The 16607-nt window shown below is 38.5% G+C and overlaps 1 protein-coding gene across 3 annotated transcripts in view; it reads left to right on the forward strand.

Annotated features, from left to right (window-relative positions):
- The window catches only part of NKAIN3 (sodium/potassium transporting ATPase interacting 3), a 447473-nt gene that overhangs the window by 339483 nt on the left and 91383 nt on the right, over nucleotides 1-16607 (forward strand). For all 3 annotated transcript variants that reach the window (XM_080647094.1, XM_080647092.1, XM_080647093.1), the window contains one exon: nucleotides 3396-3593. In XM_080647094.1, coding sequence (XP_080503220.1) covers nucleotides 3396-3593 — 198 coding nt within the window. The remainder of the gene's footprint in view (nucleotides 1-3395; nucleotides 3594-16607) is intronic.

The following is a 16607-nucleotide window of genomic DNA, read 5'->3' on the forward strand; positions in this document are numbered from 1 at the left end:
CATGCTTTTGGCTGGTCTAATCAAATTGACAGAAGACAGATTAACAGGAGGGGGAAATTTTAAAATCCTATATAATAAAGAGATAATATGCTAATTAGACTGAACAGCGGAAGCCAGGGCTGCGAGGGCCAGCCGAGGCTGTGAGGACCAGCCGAGGCTTTGAGAGGCTGTGAAGGCTGAGCCCCTTGCACCAATTTTGTACATCAGGCCTCTAGTTCATACATATGGAGGTCACACAGAAATGGGACCTAAAGGAATAACCAAAGCAGGCAGCTTCTGTAATTTGTAGAAGAGGAAACAATAAATTTGTGAGGAATTGACAGGGCGAAGAAACTTCAGCTTGGGTGCTTAACTAGTGAAGTATCTAAGCGGAGTTTGAGCTTAGAGTGGTAAGTTAGTAAAGAAGTAGCAAGGTTTGTTCACATAGGTCCTGGGCCCTTAATTCCCTATCTCTGGTGATTAGAAAGTCTCTGTACCTTCTGGTGCAGGTAGGGTACCTTTCACGTGGGAGATTTATTTCCTGCTTTCAGGGGACAGAGAGAAGGGTCAAAGCATTCTTGCACTGACTGTTTCTCAAGGAACTTTAATTAAAAAATAATCAGTATGGCACTTTGGAATATTTGGGGGTGGCCTGCCCTTAACCCCAACATGTTGCTGTTCTCATTCAAATTTCAATACAATCATTTCAGAGAATAATGCAGTTTATAGTGCCAGCAAATTGAGAACTACATTGAGAGATTTTATGTGTAACAAATATGTATCATTAGTTCATAAATTCACTTTTGTTTTATTTGTATAATATAAATTTTAGTCAAAGTCATATTGAAAGGAACTTACAGTTCTGCAATAGAAATTGCTATAAATTTTGAGATGATGCTAGTTCATTCTGAACCTAATGAATTCTATTAAAATGGGAGATAATAAGTCTTCTGTAGTTAAGACTAACTGTAAGAGATTAAACTTGATGGCCAGGAAAGGGAGCAGTCATTGTACAGATTGCCTGCAGGTAAAGTGTCTTGTGTGCAACTTAATTCACTTAGCTAAAGCAATTATTTTTCTACAATATTTTCCTCTTAGAGGGTTCCTGCAAATGACTCATGTAGCAAGTCAACAACCCCCCGAAAAATGATGTAAAAGGTTTTATTTTCAATAAAGTGCTGTAACTGTGAAGGTAACTGAATGATATGTGTAGCAAACCAACAACCAAAGAGAAAGAGATAAAATGTTTTGTTATTGATGTAATCTGAGGCATCCTTATAATAGTACTTTGAGTTCCTGAGTTGAGGAAAATCTAAAACTGTAGAGTAACTTTGCCTACTGGTGTGAACCGGAAGTGTTTCTAACCTCATGATTCCTGTGCATACACACAGAGAAGAACAGGGGAGGGTTTCCCCCATCCTTGCTCAGAGAGTTCTCCTCAGCCACATGTAAGTTCAAGGGCTTTGCATTTCACACCGGCTTCCCCTATGTTTTCAGAGTTCCAAACTCAATTCCTGGCACTTAGAAGCGTCCTACGCACTGAGGTGGGGATAGTCCTCATCCTACTGAGGTGGGCCTGGCATCATTTGAATTGTACCATCAAAGGGCAGTCTCTGGGCCTCTGTGCAAAGACCACTTCAACATGTCCCCCTGGCGCTAGTGACAACAGAGTTTGCTCGAAGTGGTGGCTGGAAAATCAACATAAACCGACCTTGCTCCTGTGTCCACAGCTTCCCTCCAGGTCTAGTGCCCTGTCCCCCAACCTCCTTGCCCTGTCTCTATCGTCACACCTCCTCCTGCTCTGCACAGGCAGGAAGCTGTAATCTTTCATTTATTTGTGAGTCTAGAACCATCTATTCTTTTCAATCTATTATTATGACAAAAATATTTTGATCTTAGTCTTTCATGGCTGACACCCCAAAAACACTACAGGGCATCTCTCTTTCTCTCTCTCTCTCTCTCTCTCTCTCTCTCTCTCTCTCTCTCTCTCTCTTTTTACAGCCTGAGACAAATATTTATTGAGCATCTATTTTTTGCCAGACATTTCACAATGCTTCAAATGCCTGATATTTCCTAAAATAAAGAAATAACCACCCTATATTTTGATGCAGCAATGTTTACCAAAAAACCTGGAATTGTACAGGGCATCTCTTGAGGATTAAACACTTGGGCTGTTGTCTCTGCCAAGAAGTTTGAAAGGTTGTTTTTTTGAGATGTATGTGTTGAGGATTGCCTCCTTTGTTCTTTTGCTCTGGCTGTGGTGGAATTTTCTGGAAACAAGTAAGGAGAAAGGACTTAGCTCCCTTCAGAGTATGAGGAATTGTAAGGGTCTGGGGGGAGTACACAGTAGGCAATGGGATAGTACCAGGTCATACCTGAAGGTACAGACTGCATGGGATCAAGTGCTCAGTTGGCCACTAAATAGGCAAATTGTTTAATTTATTCATTAGCTAAATTGGGCAATTTATTTTACCTCTCTGTGACTTACTTTTCTCATATGTATTAGTTCCTCATTATTTCACTCTAGCAAATTACCACAAACATGGTGTTTTTAAACAACAGAAATTTATTTTCTCGCAATTCTGGAAGCCAGAAGCCTGAAATCAGTTTCACTGGGCTGAAGTCAGGTGTTTGCAGGGCCATGTTCCCTCTGGAGCTTGAGGGGAGAACCCTTTCTTATCTCATCCAGCGTCTATTGGTGCCAACGTGCCTGGGCTAGTGGCCACATCACTCCGATCCCTGCCTTCATGGTCACATTGCCTTCTCCTCTTCTTTCTTGTGTCTAAACTCCTTCTGCCCCCCTCTCATAGGACGCACGTGATTGCATTTAGGCCCCACTCAGATAATCCAAGATAATCCTCCCAATCTCATGATTCTTAACTCAATCACACCTTCGAAGTTCTTTATTGCCATAGAAAGTAAAATTCATAGGTTCCAGGGAGTAGGATTTGCATGTGTTTTGGGAGGGCTATTATTCAGCCTATTATAAATTAGGTTGGTGATAGTATATACATAAAAATTAAAGGATATAATATATGAAAAGTACTTAGAAAAATGTCTACATGCAATAAAGCACTCAATAAATGTTATCACATGATGGTGATATCAATGATAATGAAACAAGAAAATGCAGATAAGAAGTTTCAAAATGAACAAAAAAAATTTTAAATGAACATATGTAGAGGGACTCATGATGTGTGCTAACCTTAGAATGTTATTATTCAAAAGATTGTATCTCTACACAGTTTAGGCATATGATACATATAGTCATGTCTGGTTTTGTCGTTGTTACTTTGCACTTGAAATTTAAATCATCTCAACAATTTCAACCATCCTGAGTTCTCCCTAAGGAGAAAATCAAAGATATGATTTGATGTGATTATCACCTTCTGTTCCCTTGTCTCCTGCCCACCTAGGATACAGATCTAATGACATTCAACATTTCTGTACATCGGTCATGGTGGCGGGAACATGGGCCTGGTTGTGTCCGAAGAGTGCTGCCTCCATCAGCCCACGGCATGATGGATGATTACACGTACGTCTCTGTCACAGGCTGCATCGTCGACTTCCAGTACCTGGAGGTCATCCACAGTGCCATCCAAATACTACTTTCTGTAAGTTTCACATCTGTGTCATTGTCTGACCAGGACCCTCCTTTAGTGGCATTTTATATCTGAACCTTCTGTCCAGGGACATGGAAATAGCACTGATTATGCTAACATCAGTTATACTTAATGGCAGGTGACATCATTTTCCAATAGGTATCCAGACACGTTGTCTCTAGAACCGGTTAGTTGCTGTCCTTTCTAGCTTGAGATACAATCCACCCATTCAATGAAATAGCATCTCTGTTTCCCACCCCGTGCCTTATGCTTTTCTACTTCCCTTCTACTACAGCTTCAACTGCTCATGCATTCTTTTACTAATGCACATTACTTCTAGAGAAAGAAAATGGAAACACACTCACTGGTTTGTTCAGTGTAATATATTTCATATTTTAAGAAGTCATTCCTTAAGAGAACAAATCCCAGAGGGTGTTACACATTCTAGTGCCTAAAATTTGGGGTCAGGACACAGCTCCACCTAGAGCAGTGGTTCTCAACCTTTCTAATGCCGCGACCCTTTAACACAGTTCCTCATGTTGTGGTGACCCCCAACCATAAAATCACTTTCGTTGCTACTTTATAACTGTAATTTTGCTACTGTTAATGAATCATAATGTAAATATCTGTGTTTTCTGATGGTCTTATGCTCTACAGCAGCGGCTCTCAACCTGTGGGTAGCAGGGTCACCTAAGACCATCGGAAAACACAGATATTTACATTATGATTCATAACAGTAGCAAAATTACAGTTATGAAGTAGCAACAAAAATAATTTTATGGTCGGGGGTCACCACAACATGAGGAACTGTGTTAAAGGGTTGCGGCATTAGAAAGGTTGAGAACCACTGACCTAGAGCAACACAGAGGAAATGGCTTGATTGGACCACAGAAGGTTTATGTGCTTGAAACTTCTTAAAGTTAATTTATTTCCACCATGCTATCCCACCTACAGTTTGATCACTGTGGAGTGGAATTAATTTAAGCTATCTACCATCATCAAGAATGCTATTTATTTGAGATCCAGCAAGTACTTGGCATTTTGTTTGAGTCAATACACAATGAAGCCATTCTTAATCATGCTCTTCCCATAAACTAACTACCTCAGTCCTTTCTAGCTGGTTAAAGTCAGAAAGAGAGATATAGACTCAGTAATAAATTAGTAGATGACAGAAATATAGGTGTGTGTCAATGAAAAATGTACCTTGGAATTATTTCTAAGAAGAACTTTGAGAAATCCCTGATATCATTTACTTTACTTGTTATCTATTGCTGTGTAACAAAACACTCCAAAATATAATTACTTGAAATAATACCAGTTTATTGCTTAGAGTTCTGTGCATCAGGAATTTGGACAAGGCTCCACTGGGTAGTTCTGTTCCATGTGATACTGGCTAGGATCACTCAGGTGAACCTTCCCACCAAGAGCTCTGCTGGGACTAGAACATCCAAGAAGAACTCACTCAGATGTCTGATGCTGGCCGTTGGAAAAAAATGATAGGCTTTCTTATAGCAAGGCACCTGAATTCCAAAAGAAGCCCAATATGCAAGCATTTTCCAGCCTGTTCAGGCATACCTCATTTTATTGCACTTCACTTTATTGCAGATTTTGCATTTTACTAATTGAAAATTTGTGGCAACCCTGCATTGAGCAAGTCTATTGGCACCGTTTTTTTAAAATGTTATGTATATATTTCTGTGTATTTTTAATTAAATTTATTGAGATGACATTGGTTAATATGATCATACAGGTTTCAGGTGTGGGTTTCTATGTTACAAGATCTGTGTATTGCACTGTGTGCTCACTACCCAAAGTCAAATCTCCTGTCACCATATATTAGGTCCCCCTTCACCCCCACCCCTTTCCTCTGGTGACCACCACACTGCTGTTAGTGTCCATCCGTTTCAGTTTTATATTCCACATATGAGTGAAATTATATGGCTCTTAGCTTTTTCTGACTGATTTATTTCACTTTAGCATAATATTCTCAAGGTCCATCCATGTTGTCACAAATGGCAATATTTCATCCTTTCTTGGGGCTGAGTAGTATTCCATTGTGTATATGTACCACATCTTCTTTATCCAGTCTCTATTGCAGGACACTTTGGTTGTTTCCATTTCTTGGCCACCGTGAACAATGCTGCAATGAACATCAGTGTGCATATATTTTTGTGAATACATGTTTTTAAGTTTTTCAGGTATATACCCAGGAAAGGTGTATATTTTCCAACAGGCTCAGATTATGGTTAGCATTTTTTAACAGTAAAATGTGTTTAATTAAGGTATGGAAATCTTCTTTTTAGACAGAATTCTATTGCACACTTAACAGATGAAAGTATAGTATAAGCATAAATTATATAAGTACTGGGAAACAAAAAAAAATGTGACTCGCTTTATTACAATATTTGCTTTATTACAGTGGTCTGAACCTACCCCCCAATATCGCCAAAGTATGCCTGTACTTGAGTAATGCTTACTCTTGTCTATTTGGCTACAAGCCCTCAGATGACTGATATGACCAAGCCCAGAGTCATTTTAGGAGAGACTGTGGAAAGTGAGACTATTAGGAAACATGGCTTTTGGGGGGCCACTGATGCAGTGATCTCACCTCACTTTCTTAATTGTTGTTCTTTAACCTGCATAGGTCAAGTTTTAAGATAGTGTTTTAGAGCACATTTTAATTAGAATGTTTTTTTAAAAAACTAACCATTCAAAAAAATTTTTAGAATCGAAGATCTTTTAGTGTGTTTGTTCGATGAAAGCCAAATTTGACACTGAATTCAAAGAAGGAGGTTGTACCCAATGCTAAGGATTTTTCATTCAGAGATATAACAGGGAATCTGCTTATTCTTGGTTTCTATGATCATTTTTAAATACACTGTCATTTGTCAATATATGTCTATCAATCTTTCCCTATTCTATGGTCTTTCTTTAAATAAATAAATAAATACACACACACACACACACACACACACACACACACACACACACACACATACAAGGGTAGGCAAAAGTAGGTATGGAAAAGACATGCAGGTTAAGATTATTACAATGGCTTTATTAACTCAAAAGAATGTTACTTACAATTGTAAACCTACTTTTGCCCATCCCTATATGTGTGTGCACGCAGGTGTGTGTGTGTGTGTGTGTGTGTGTGTGTGTGTGTGTGTGTGTGATATAATACTTTTTTAATGTAGAGGCAAATTTTCTCTTAAAATTTTTCAGCCTATTTTATGGTAAAAGAGTACTCTATTATTATATACTAAATTCTAAAGGTTCTTATGGAAACATTTTTCTACAATATTTCATAGGTGGAAAGATCCTCCTCCTTTTAAAAATTATTCATATAAAATTGCTAAACCATTTCAAGGAATAATGGCATGATGTCCAAATCTTTAAAATTCAGCATGGAATCAAATACTATGGAATCAAAAAGTCATTTACCCATAGGAACTCCAGGTCACTTGAAAAGCAAGGTGAAAGTATTCATTTGATAAGGAGCTGAACTGTCACATAAAAACCTATGCTCGTGAAATACTGAATTCAGTGTATGTTGCCACTAAAAGTGCTTGTCATTTATAAATGAATTCCTCGACATATTACTTTAGTGAACATTCAAAGCTGACCAACTGCATCCATAGTCAGAACTCTATTGTTCAGCCTTCTGGGGAAAAAAAAAAGATTACTTGTTGATCTCTGGCTTTTATTGTGTAATATACCTACGAGACAAGATTTCCAATATTATTTTAGATTAAAATGAAATATATCATGAATATTTCACAACTTTCAAATTATGTATTGTTGTCTTTGATTTTAGATGGGTTTCTTGCACTTTCCACTTATTTCATAGCAATATATTTACAATTATGAGAATTGTGTTTTTTAAACCTTATGAAAAGGGGATATTTTCTGCATAAGTTGTCTAAAACTAATACTAGTGTATGTCATTTGTACACAGCATCTATGGGTTTTAATAACAAAATATGTGAGCATTTAAAATTCATATTCTTCTTATATCATAATATTCTCTTTAATAGTGTGTGTACGATTGGATTTTATTCTGTATGTTAATCATTTACCACAGACATTTATGTCTCAAACCACAAATTCCATACCACTTCCAAACAACAGAATTATGTCTCCCAAGACCCAGATGCTCATAATTATCCCACACGTTTGCAGGTCTTCATAAATTTTTACTGACCTGCTAGTTTTAAATAATCTACTAAACATTGACTACACAATGCAGAAGTGAGCTAAAACATTTGGTAGACTTAAATACAATTTCAACAGAGCAATGCAAAGCTTAATTAGGACTCATACCTGGAAAATATGAGAAATGTTTAATATTAATCAAGACAAACATTGTGACTGGAGTCTTATGGAGATATTAGAATCAAGAAAACTAATGTTACTGATGTTTTATTTAGGGTAATTTAATGTCATTCATAGACATTTTATCTTTAGCCATAGGTATGAATAATTATTAGATTGGAGAAAAGTAGCTTTCATAAGAACAAGAATTAATTTTAAAAACATTTACACTGTCCCTTTAAACAAATTTTGTGTAAATTCCACAAAGGAAATCTTAATGTCATTTTTATATTCTTTCTAAATGAAAACAGGCAGGTTATCATTCATTCAGAAAAACATATTCAGTAAATCCTTACTGTATACAAAGCACTGTGCTAGGAGCTTTGGGGATGAGAAGATGGAATTAAACTGACAAAGTTGAATTAGACATGATCCACCCATGTTATCTGTCAGTCTACTAGGGGAGATCAGACAGCCATCAAAGTGCCATAGGATGGACAGAAAATGGGAGATCCAGAGGAAAAAAAAAATGGCAGCAGAATAGACAGACGTGTCCCGAGCCTTGTCCAGGAGCAGATAGAAAGAACAGCTGAGGGTCGCACAGGGAGTGTCTGTTGGTGAGTTAAGTGACAGCAATTCTCCAGGAGAAGGTGGGGACTGCTGGACGGGGCTCCCCTGATCAGGCAGTCCCCACTGCTGCTGGGTCCCCTCCCAGAGCCACCGGCTTGGATGCGGAGGCCACACCATCTTGAAGGGGAAAGTGGATGTTATCGGAATCCTGAAAATCTGCAACTGCGGCATCCACTGAACAGCTGCGAACCCCAGAGCACTGGTCCCCAATTGGCGCAAACGTGCGGACTTGGGGGAGCTCTACACTCCACCACAGAAAGGTCAGATTTCGCCTGGGATAAGGTGAGGTCTCTGGTCCCGGCAGGACAGAGAAACATGCGCACTGCAAGAGCTGGAGGACTGGGGGAAGTCTGCGCCTAGAAAAATTCGTGGCTGTTGGGGCTGGCGTGATCCATGAATGTGGAAGGGGGTCCTCAGAGCTGCTAACAGAGGGGATCTCTAAAAAGCAACCCATTTTGATCTGACGAAGAAGGACAGCCTAAAAATTTTAAAAGTGTGCTGGCTGCTTGGACACGGCAGGGGGCGGTGGGGGGGAAGGAAGGACTGCACAGACTTGCGTGCAGCCCCAGAGTTCGCACACTTGAGCTTTCTCCTCTTTAAATCCTTGCTTCTGATTGCTGAGCCCAGTGCATGGGATCACCCAGTTGGGGACACCCTAGGAGACTGCAGGGGAAAGTTGTTTTTCTGGAACCTGGGGATCGGAGCAGGGAGTGACCGTCGGAGAACCAGCTCTGGGCAGCCCACTCCCACAAACCGGTATTGAGTGCCACAGGGAAAGCAGGATCTAAACACAGGCTAGAGAGGACCTATAGACCTGGAGGTCAATCCAGAAACACTGCCACCCAGGGGTTGAATCACAAATTGACTCTTGTGTAATCACAAATAAAGGAATACAGGAAAGTAAGACACACTGCCTGCTTAAAAATTAGGACTGGCTTACAACACTGAGGAGCAGTGGAACGCAGGGAACTGCAATACTGTCCTGACTGAGAAACAGGCATGCCAAACAGAACAATAGAGGAAGTGAATGACCTTCACTACTGCACATTTTATTTTTTTTATTTTTATTTTTTTATTTTTTTTATATTTTAATCTTTTACTTAAGAAACTAATTTTTTTCTTTTTTCCTCACTTGATTTTACCTTTTTAATTATTACATTTTTATTTTCAATCAGTATTATTACTATTACACCTTTTTTTTTAAAAAGTGTCATTTTATTTTCTCTTTATTTGACTTTGAAATTAGTGTTCTACATTCTATTTTCATCTTTCCTTTAGCATCATTCTACTCTATCTCAACTCTACCTTTATGCCATCACTCTCTTCCTAACTTTTCCCCTTTTGTTGTCCTGTTTCTCTTACCCTTCTCCGGCTTTAGATTTTCCCTATTCTTTCTTTTTACCCCCTGTTAAAATTTCACCCTACTTATATATCTAATTTCCAATCCCCTGCTCCGAGTTCATACACACCTCTCTCTTCTCTGTCTTCACTATCCAAAAAAATTGCTTTTCTCTCTGTCCTTTTGTTGTTGTTTGCTTGAATGTTGATTATATCGATTTTTTATGCTTGTTTGTGAGATTGGTTTGCTTATTTTTTTTGTTTTGTTTTTTGTTTGCTTTGTTTTTGTTTGTTTGTTTTTGCTTCTGTTTTCCCTTGCCTCGCTTGATATTAGTGGTTGTTTGTAGTTTGTTTTCATCTCCAGGTACTTGTTGCTGGCATTTGCTGGGATTAGTGGCTCTTCTATTGGAGTATTCTCCCCATATATATAGTTTGTTCCCCTTTTCTTTCTTATACTCTTTCTTTTCTCTCTTACTTTTTTTTCCTTTTCCAAATTTCATTTTGGCACTCTTTTCTTTTCTTTTCTCTCTTCTTCTTTCTCTCCCATCCCCTAATTTGCCTTTCTCTGGTGATCACCTTTATTTGGGGTTATTAATATCGTGAATACATTTCTGTTCAGTGCCTTGTGTGTTGTACTTGTTTGTGTTGTATTTTGTGCCTTTAAATCAACGCAGGAGAGAGAGAACTACATAACCAGACACCTGGAGAAGAGAGACCATGGGGAGACAACGAAACAGTCCGCATATGAAAGAAAAGCAGGCATCACCAGAAAAGGAAGTAAATGAAATGGAGGCAAACAACCTACCAGAGAAAGAATTGAGAGAAATGGTCATAAGGTGACTGAAAAGAATGGAAGACAAATTCGACAATATGAGTAAGAACCAAGAGGAAATGAAGAAGAACCAAGAAGAAATGAAAAATGACATCGCTGTTGTAAAGAGCTCAATAGAAAGCATCAAGAGTAAACTAGAAGAAGCAGAGGACTGCATCAGTGAGCGAGAAGACAAGGTAGGAAAAAATACCCAAGTAGAGCAGATCTTAGAAAAAAAAATTAAAAAGCAGTAGGAGAGCCTAAGGGAATTTTGGGAAAACACGAAACTAAACAACATCTGCATAATAGCAGTTCCAGAAGGAGAGGAAACATGCAAGGAATAGAAAACCTGTTTGAAGAAATAATGACAGAAAACTTCCCTGATATAGGGAAGAAAAAACCCACACAAATCCAAGAAGCTCACCAAGTCCCAAGCAAAATGAACCCCAAAAGAACGACGCCAAGGCACATTATAATTAAATTGGCAAACACCAATGACAAAGTAAGAATCTTAAAAGCGGCCAGAGAGAGACAGAAAGTTACCTACAAAGGAACCCACATCAGACTAGCAACTGATTTCTCAACAGAAACACATCAGGCCAGAAGGGAATGGAATGAAATATACAAAGTCATGCAAAGGAAGGGTCTGAATCCAAGAATACTGTACCCAGCAAGGCTATCAATCAAAATTGAAGGTGAAATCAGGAGCTTCACAGACAAAAAAAAAAAAGGGCTAAGTGAGTTTTTTACCACCAAACCAGCAATGCAAGAAATGCTAAAGGGTCTGCTGAAAAAAAAAAAAAAGAAAGAAAGAAAGAAAGAAAGAAAGAAAGAAAGAAAGAAAGAAAGGAATAGGAAGTGAAGAAGGAACATGGGGGTAAAAAATAAAAATGGCAACAAATAAGTGCCTATCAATAATAACTTTAAATGTAAATGGATTAAATGCCTCAATCAAAAGACATAGGGTAACGGATTGGATAAGAAAACACGATCCATATATCTGCTGTCTACAAGAAACCCACCTCAGAACAAAAGACGCACACAGACTGAGGGTGAAGGGATGAAAAAAGGTTTTTCAGGCGAATGGAAATGAAAAAAAAGCTGGGATAGCAATACTTATATCTGATAAATTAGATCTCAAAGTGAAGGACATAACAAGAGATAAGGAAGGCCACTTCATAATACTAAAGGGAGCAATCCAACAAGAAGAAATAACTCTGGTAAACATATACACACCCAATACAGGAGCACCCAAATACATTAAAAAAAAACTCCTGGAGGATATCGAAGGAGAGATTGACAGCAATACAATCATAGTAGGAGACTTTAATACCCCACTATCGCCATTGGACAAAACCTCTAAACAAAAAATCAGCAAAGAAACATCAATCCTAAATGACTCCTAGACCAGATGGAATTAATTGACATCTTCAGAACATTTCATCCCAAAGCCACAGAATATACATTCTTCTCAAGTACACATATGTCATTTTCAAAGATAGACCATATGTTGGGTCATAGGCAAAGTCTCTTCAAATTCAAGAAGATAGAAATCATATCAAGCATCTTCTCAGATCACAGTGACGTACAACTGGAAATCAAATACAATAAAAACAATCCAAAAACACATGGAGACTAAACAGCATGCTATTAAACAATGACTGGGTTACCAGAGAGATCAAGGAAGAAATAAAAAACATCATGGCAACAAATGACAATGAAAACACAACAATCCAAAATCTATGGGACACAGCAAAAGCAGTCTTGAGAGGCAAGTTCATAGCTCTACAAGCCTACTGCAAAAAACAAGAAACAATGGTAATAAACTACCTAACCCTACAACACAAAGAGTTAGAAAGAGAGCAACAAGAAAATCCCAGTGTAAGCAGAAGGAAGGAAATAATAAAGATCAGAGTGGAGATAAACGACATAGAGACCAAAGAAACAATACAAAAGATCAACAAAACCAAGAGCTGGTTCTTTGAAAGGATAAACAAGATTGATGAACCTCTAGCCAGGCTCACCAAGAAGCAAAGAGTGAGGACCCAAATAAACAAAATCAGAAATGAAAGAGGTGAAATAACAGACCCCACTGAAATACAAAGGATTGTTAAAAAATACTATGAACAACTCTATTCCAACAAACTGGACAACCTGGAGGAAATGGACATATTCCTAGAAAAATATAACCTTCCAAAACTCAATCAGGAAGAATCTAAACATCTCAATAGGCTGATAACTATGGAAGAAATTGAAGCAGTCATCAAAAAGCTCCCAGCAAATAAAAGCCGGTAGCCAGACGGCTTCACAGGGGAGTTTTACGAAACATTCAAGGAAGAACTAAAACCTATCCTCCTCAGACTATTCCAAAAAAATTCAAGAAGAAGGAACACTTCCAAGCTCATTCTATGAAGCAAGCATCACCCTAATACCAAAACCAGATGAAGACAACACAATGAAAGAGAATTACAGGCCAATATCCCTCATGAATATAGATGCCAAAATCCCCAACAAAATTCTAGCAAATCGGATCCAGCAGTACATCAGAAAGATCAAACACCATGACCAAGTAGGATTTATCTCAGGAATGCAAGGATGGTACAATATCTGCAAATCAATAAACGTGATACATCACATAAACAAATTGAGAGATAAAAATCACATAGTCATATCAATTGATGCAGAAAAAGCATTTGACAAAATCCAACACCCTTTCTTGATAAAAATTCTCAACAAGGTTGGAATAGAAGGATCATACCTCAACGTAATAAAAGCCATATATGATAAACCCACAGCTAATACCATACTCAATGGGCAAAAACTAAAACCATTTCCCCTAAGAACAGGAACAAGACAGGGATGCCCACCCTCACCACGCCTGTTCGACATAGTACTGGAAGTATTAGCCATTGCAATTAGACAAGAGGAAGAAATAAAAAGCATCCAAATTGGAAAAGAAGAAATAAAGCTGTCCTTATTTGCAGATGACATGATATTGTACATAAAAAACCCGAAAGACTCCATCAAAAAACTAACAGACTTAATAAATGAATTCAGAAATGTAGCAGGATACAAAATTAACGCCAAGAAATCTATGGCATTTCTATACACCAATAGTGAACTTACAGAAAGAGAGACTAAAAAAGCAATCCCGTTTACCATCACACCAAAAAAATTAAGATACCTAGGAATAAACTTAACCAAGGAGGTAAAAGACCTATACGCGGAAAACTACAGGACACTGAAAAAAGAGATAGAGGAATATGTAAACAGATGGAAGAACATCTGTTCATGGATTGGGAGAATCAGCATCATTAAAATGTCCATACTACCCAAAGCAATCTATAGATTCAATGCACTCCCCATTAAAATATCAACGGCATATTTCACAGACCTAGAAAGAACTCTCCAAAAATTCATCTGGAATAAAAAAAAAACCCAATTAGCCACAGCAATCCTGAGAAAGAAGAACAAAGTAGGTGGGTTCTCAATACCAGATTTCAAGCTGTATTACAAAGCCACTGTTCTCAAAACTGCCTGGTACTGGCACAAGAACAGACATATAGATCAATGGAATAGAATAGAGAACCAAGAAATTGACCCAAATCACTGTGCTCAATTAATATTTGACAAAGGAGGCATGAACATACAATGGAGTCAAGACAGTCTCTTCAATAAATGGTGTTGGGAAAATTGGACAGATACATGCAAAAAAAATGAAACTAGACCACCAACTTACACCATACACAAAAATAAACTCAAAATGGATCAAGGACTTAAACAAACAACGAGAAACCATAAAAATACTAGAGGAATCCACAGCCAGGGATATCTCAGACATATGCCAAAAGAACTTCTTCACTGATACTGCCCCTAGGGCAATGGAAGCCAAAGGGAAAATAAACAAATGGGACTACATCAAAATAAAAGGTTCTATACAGCAAAAGAAACCATCAACAAAACAACAAGAAACCCCACTGTATGGGAGAACATATTTGCAAATGTTATCACTGATAAAGGTTTAATCTCCAACATCTACAGGCAGCTTATACAGCTTAATAAAAGGAAGATAAATGATCCAATAAAAAAATGGGCAACAGACCTAAATAGAATCTTTTCAAAAGAAGACAGAAGGAAGGCCAAGAGACACATGAAAACATGCTCAAAGTCACTAATCATCAGAGAGATGCAAATCAAAACAACAATGCGGTACCATCTCACACCTGTCAGAATGGCTGTTATCAACAAATCAACAAATGACAAGTGCTGGCGAGGATGTGGAGAAGAAGGAACCCTTGTGCACTGCTAGTGGGAATGCAGACTGGTGCAGCCACTGTGGAGAACAGTATGGAGTTTCCTCAAAAAACTAAAAATGGAACTCCCATTTGACCCAGTGATCCCATTTCTAGGAATATATCCCAAGAAACTAGAAACACCAATCAGAAAGGATATATGCACCCCTATGTTTATAGTAGCACAATTCACCATAGCTAAGATCTGGAAACAGCGTAAGTGCCCATCAGCAGATGAGTGGATTAAAAAACTGTGGTACATCTACACAATCAAATACTACGCTGCGGTAAAAAAGAAGGAGTTCTGCCAAAACCGGTTTGGCTCAGTGGATAGAGCGTCGGCCTGCGGACTGAAGGGTCCCGGGTTCGATTCCGGTCAAGGGCATGTACCTTGGTTGCGGGCACATCCCCAGTGGGGGGTGTGCAGGAGGCAGCTGATCGATGTTTCTCTCTCATCGATGTTTCTAGCTCTCTATCCCTCTCCATTCCTCTCTGTAAAATATCAATAAAATATATTTTTTTTAAAAAAAGGAGTTCTTACCATTTGCAACAACATGGATGGAGATGGAGAGCATTATGCTAAGTGAAATAAGCCAGGCAGAGAAAGATAAATATCACATGATCTCACTCATTTGTGGAATATAATGAACAACATAAACGGATGAACAAAAATAGATCCAGAGACAGAGAAACATCATTCAGAAGGTCAAACCTCAGGGAAGGTATGGGAGGGTGGGGGTAAGGGGGAGAGATCAACCAAAGGACTTATATGCATGCATGTAAGCCTAATCAATGGACACAGACAACAGGGGGGTGGTGGCATGAATGGGAGGTGGGGGGTAATGGGGGAATAAGGACACATATGTAATACCTTAATCAATAAAGAAATTTTAAAAAAAGAAAGAAAAGAAAATGGGAGATCCATAATTAAGATTCTAAGTGCCTTTGGAGCTTATGGGAGGAAGTATTATTCAGGGAAGCTGCGATCTTTAATTTAGGTCCACAGAGTTTACTCTTGGAAGTGAACTTGTCTTTTAGTGGCTCAAACTTTAATATTTCAGGGACATCCCAAATGACTTACTGGAGGGATTACAGAAGCTTACATTCATTCCAGCACAGCAAGATTCAAGAATTCTGAGAGTTCAAGCAATTACCTCTTTGGGACCATGAAAACAATATATTAAAGCGTATCACAAGGGGCAAAAATGGATGCATTCAGCAGAGTGAAAACAAGTAACAGGCTGGTTGTCCTGACAAGAGAGCAGAGAAACTCCTTCTGGATGGAGTTCATGGTCCCAGACAGAAGAGCTGCCTTGGCCCTGGTATGGTGGCTTAGTTGGTTGTAGCATCGTCACATACACCAGAAAGATTGTGGGTTCGATTCCCGGTCAGGGCATGTACAAGAGGCAACTGATAAATGTTTCTCTCTCACATCAATGTTTTTCTGTCTTTCTCTCTTCCTTCCCCTTTTTCTAAAATTAATTTAAAAACCATATGCTCAGGTGAGGATTTAAAAAAAAAATAAAGAGCTGCCTTAGCCAGAAAGGGTCAGATATGGGTCTTGATAAGTCTCTTATTACAACTAGCCCAAGACAAGCTCCAAGAAAACTGAGGTTCAGATGTGCTATGGCTGCAGTTGCA

This window comes from Plecotus auritus, assembly GCF_963455305.1.
Source record: "Plecotus auritus genome assembly, chromosome: 11".
NCBI lineage: Eukaryota > Metazoa > Chordata > Mammalia > Chiroptera > Vespertilionidae > Plecotus > Plecotus auritus.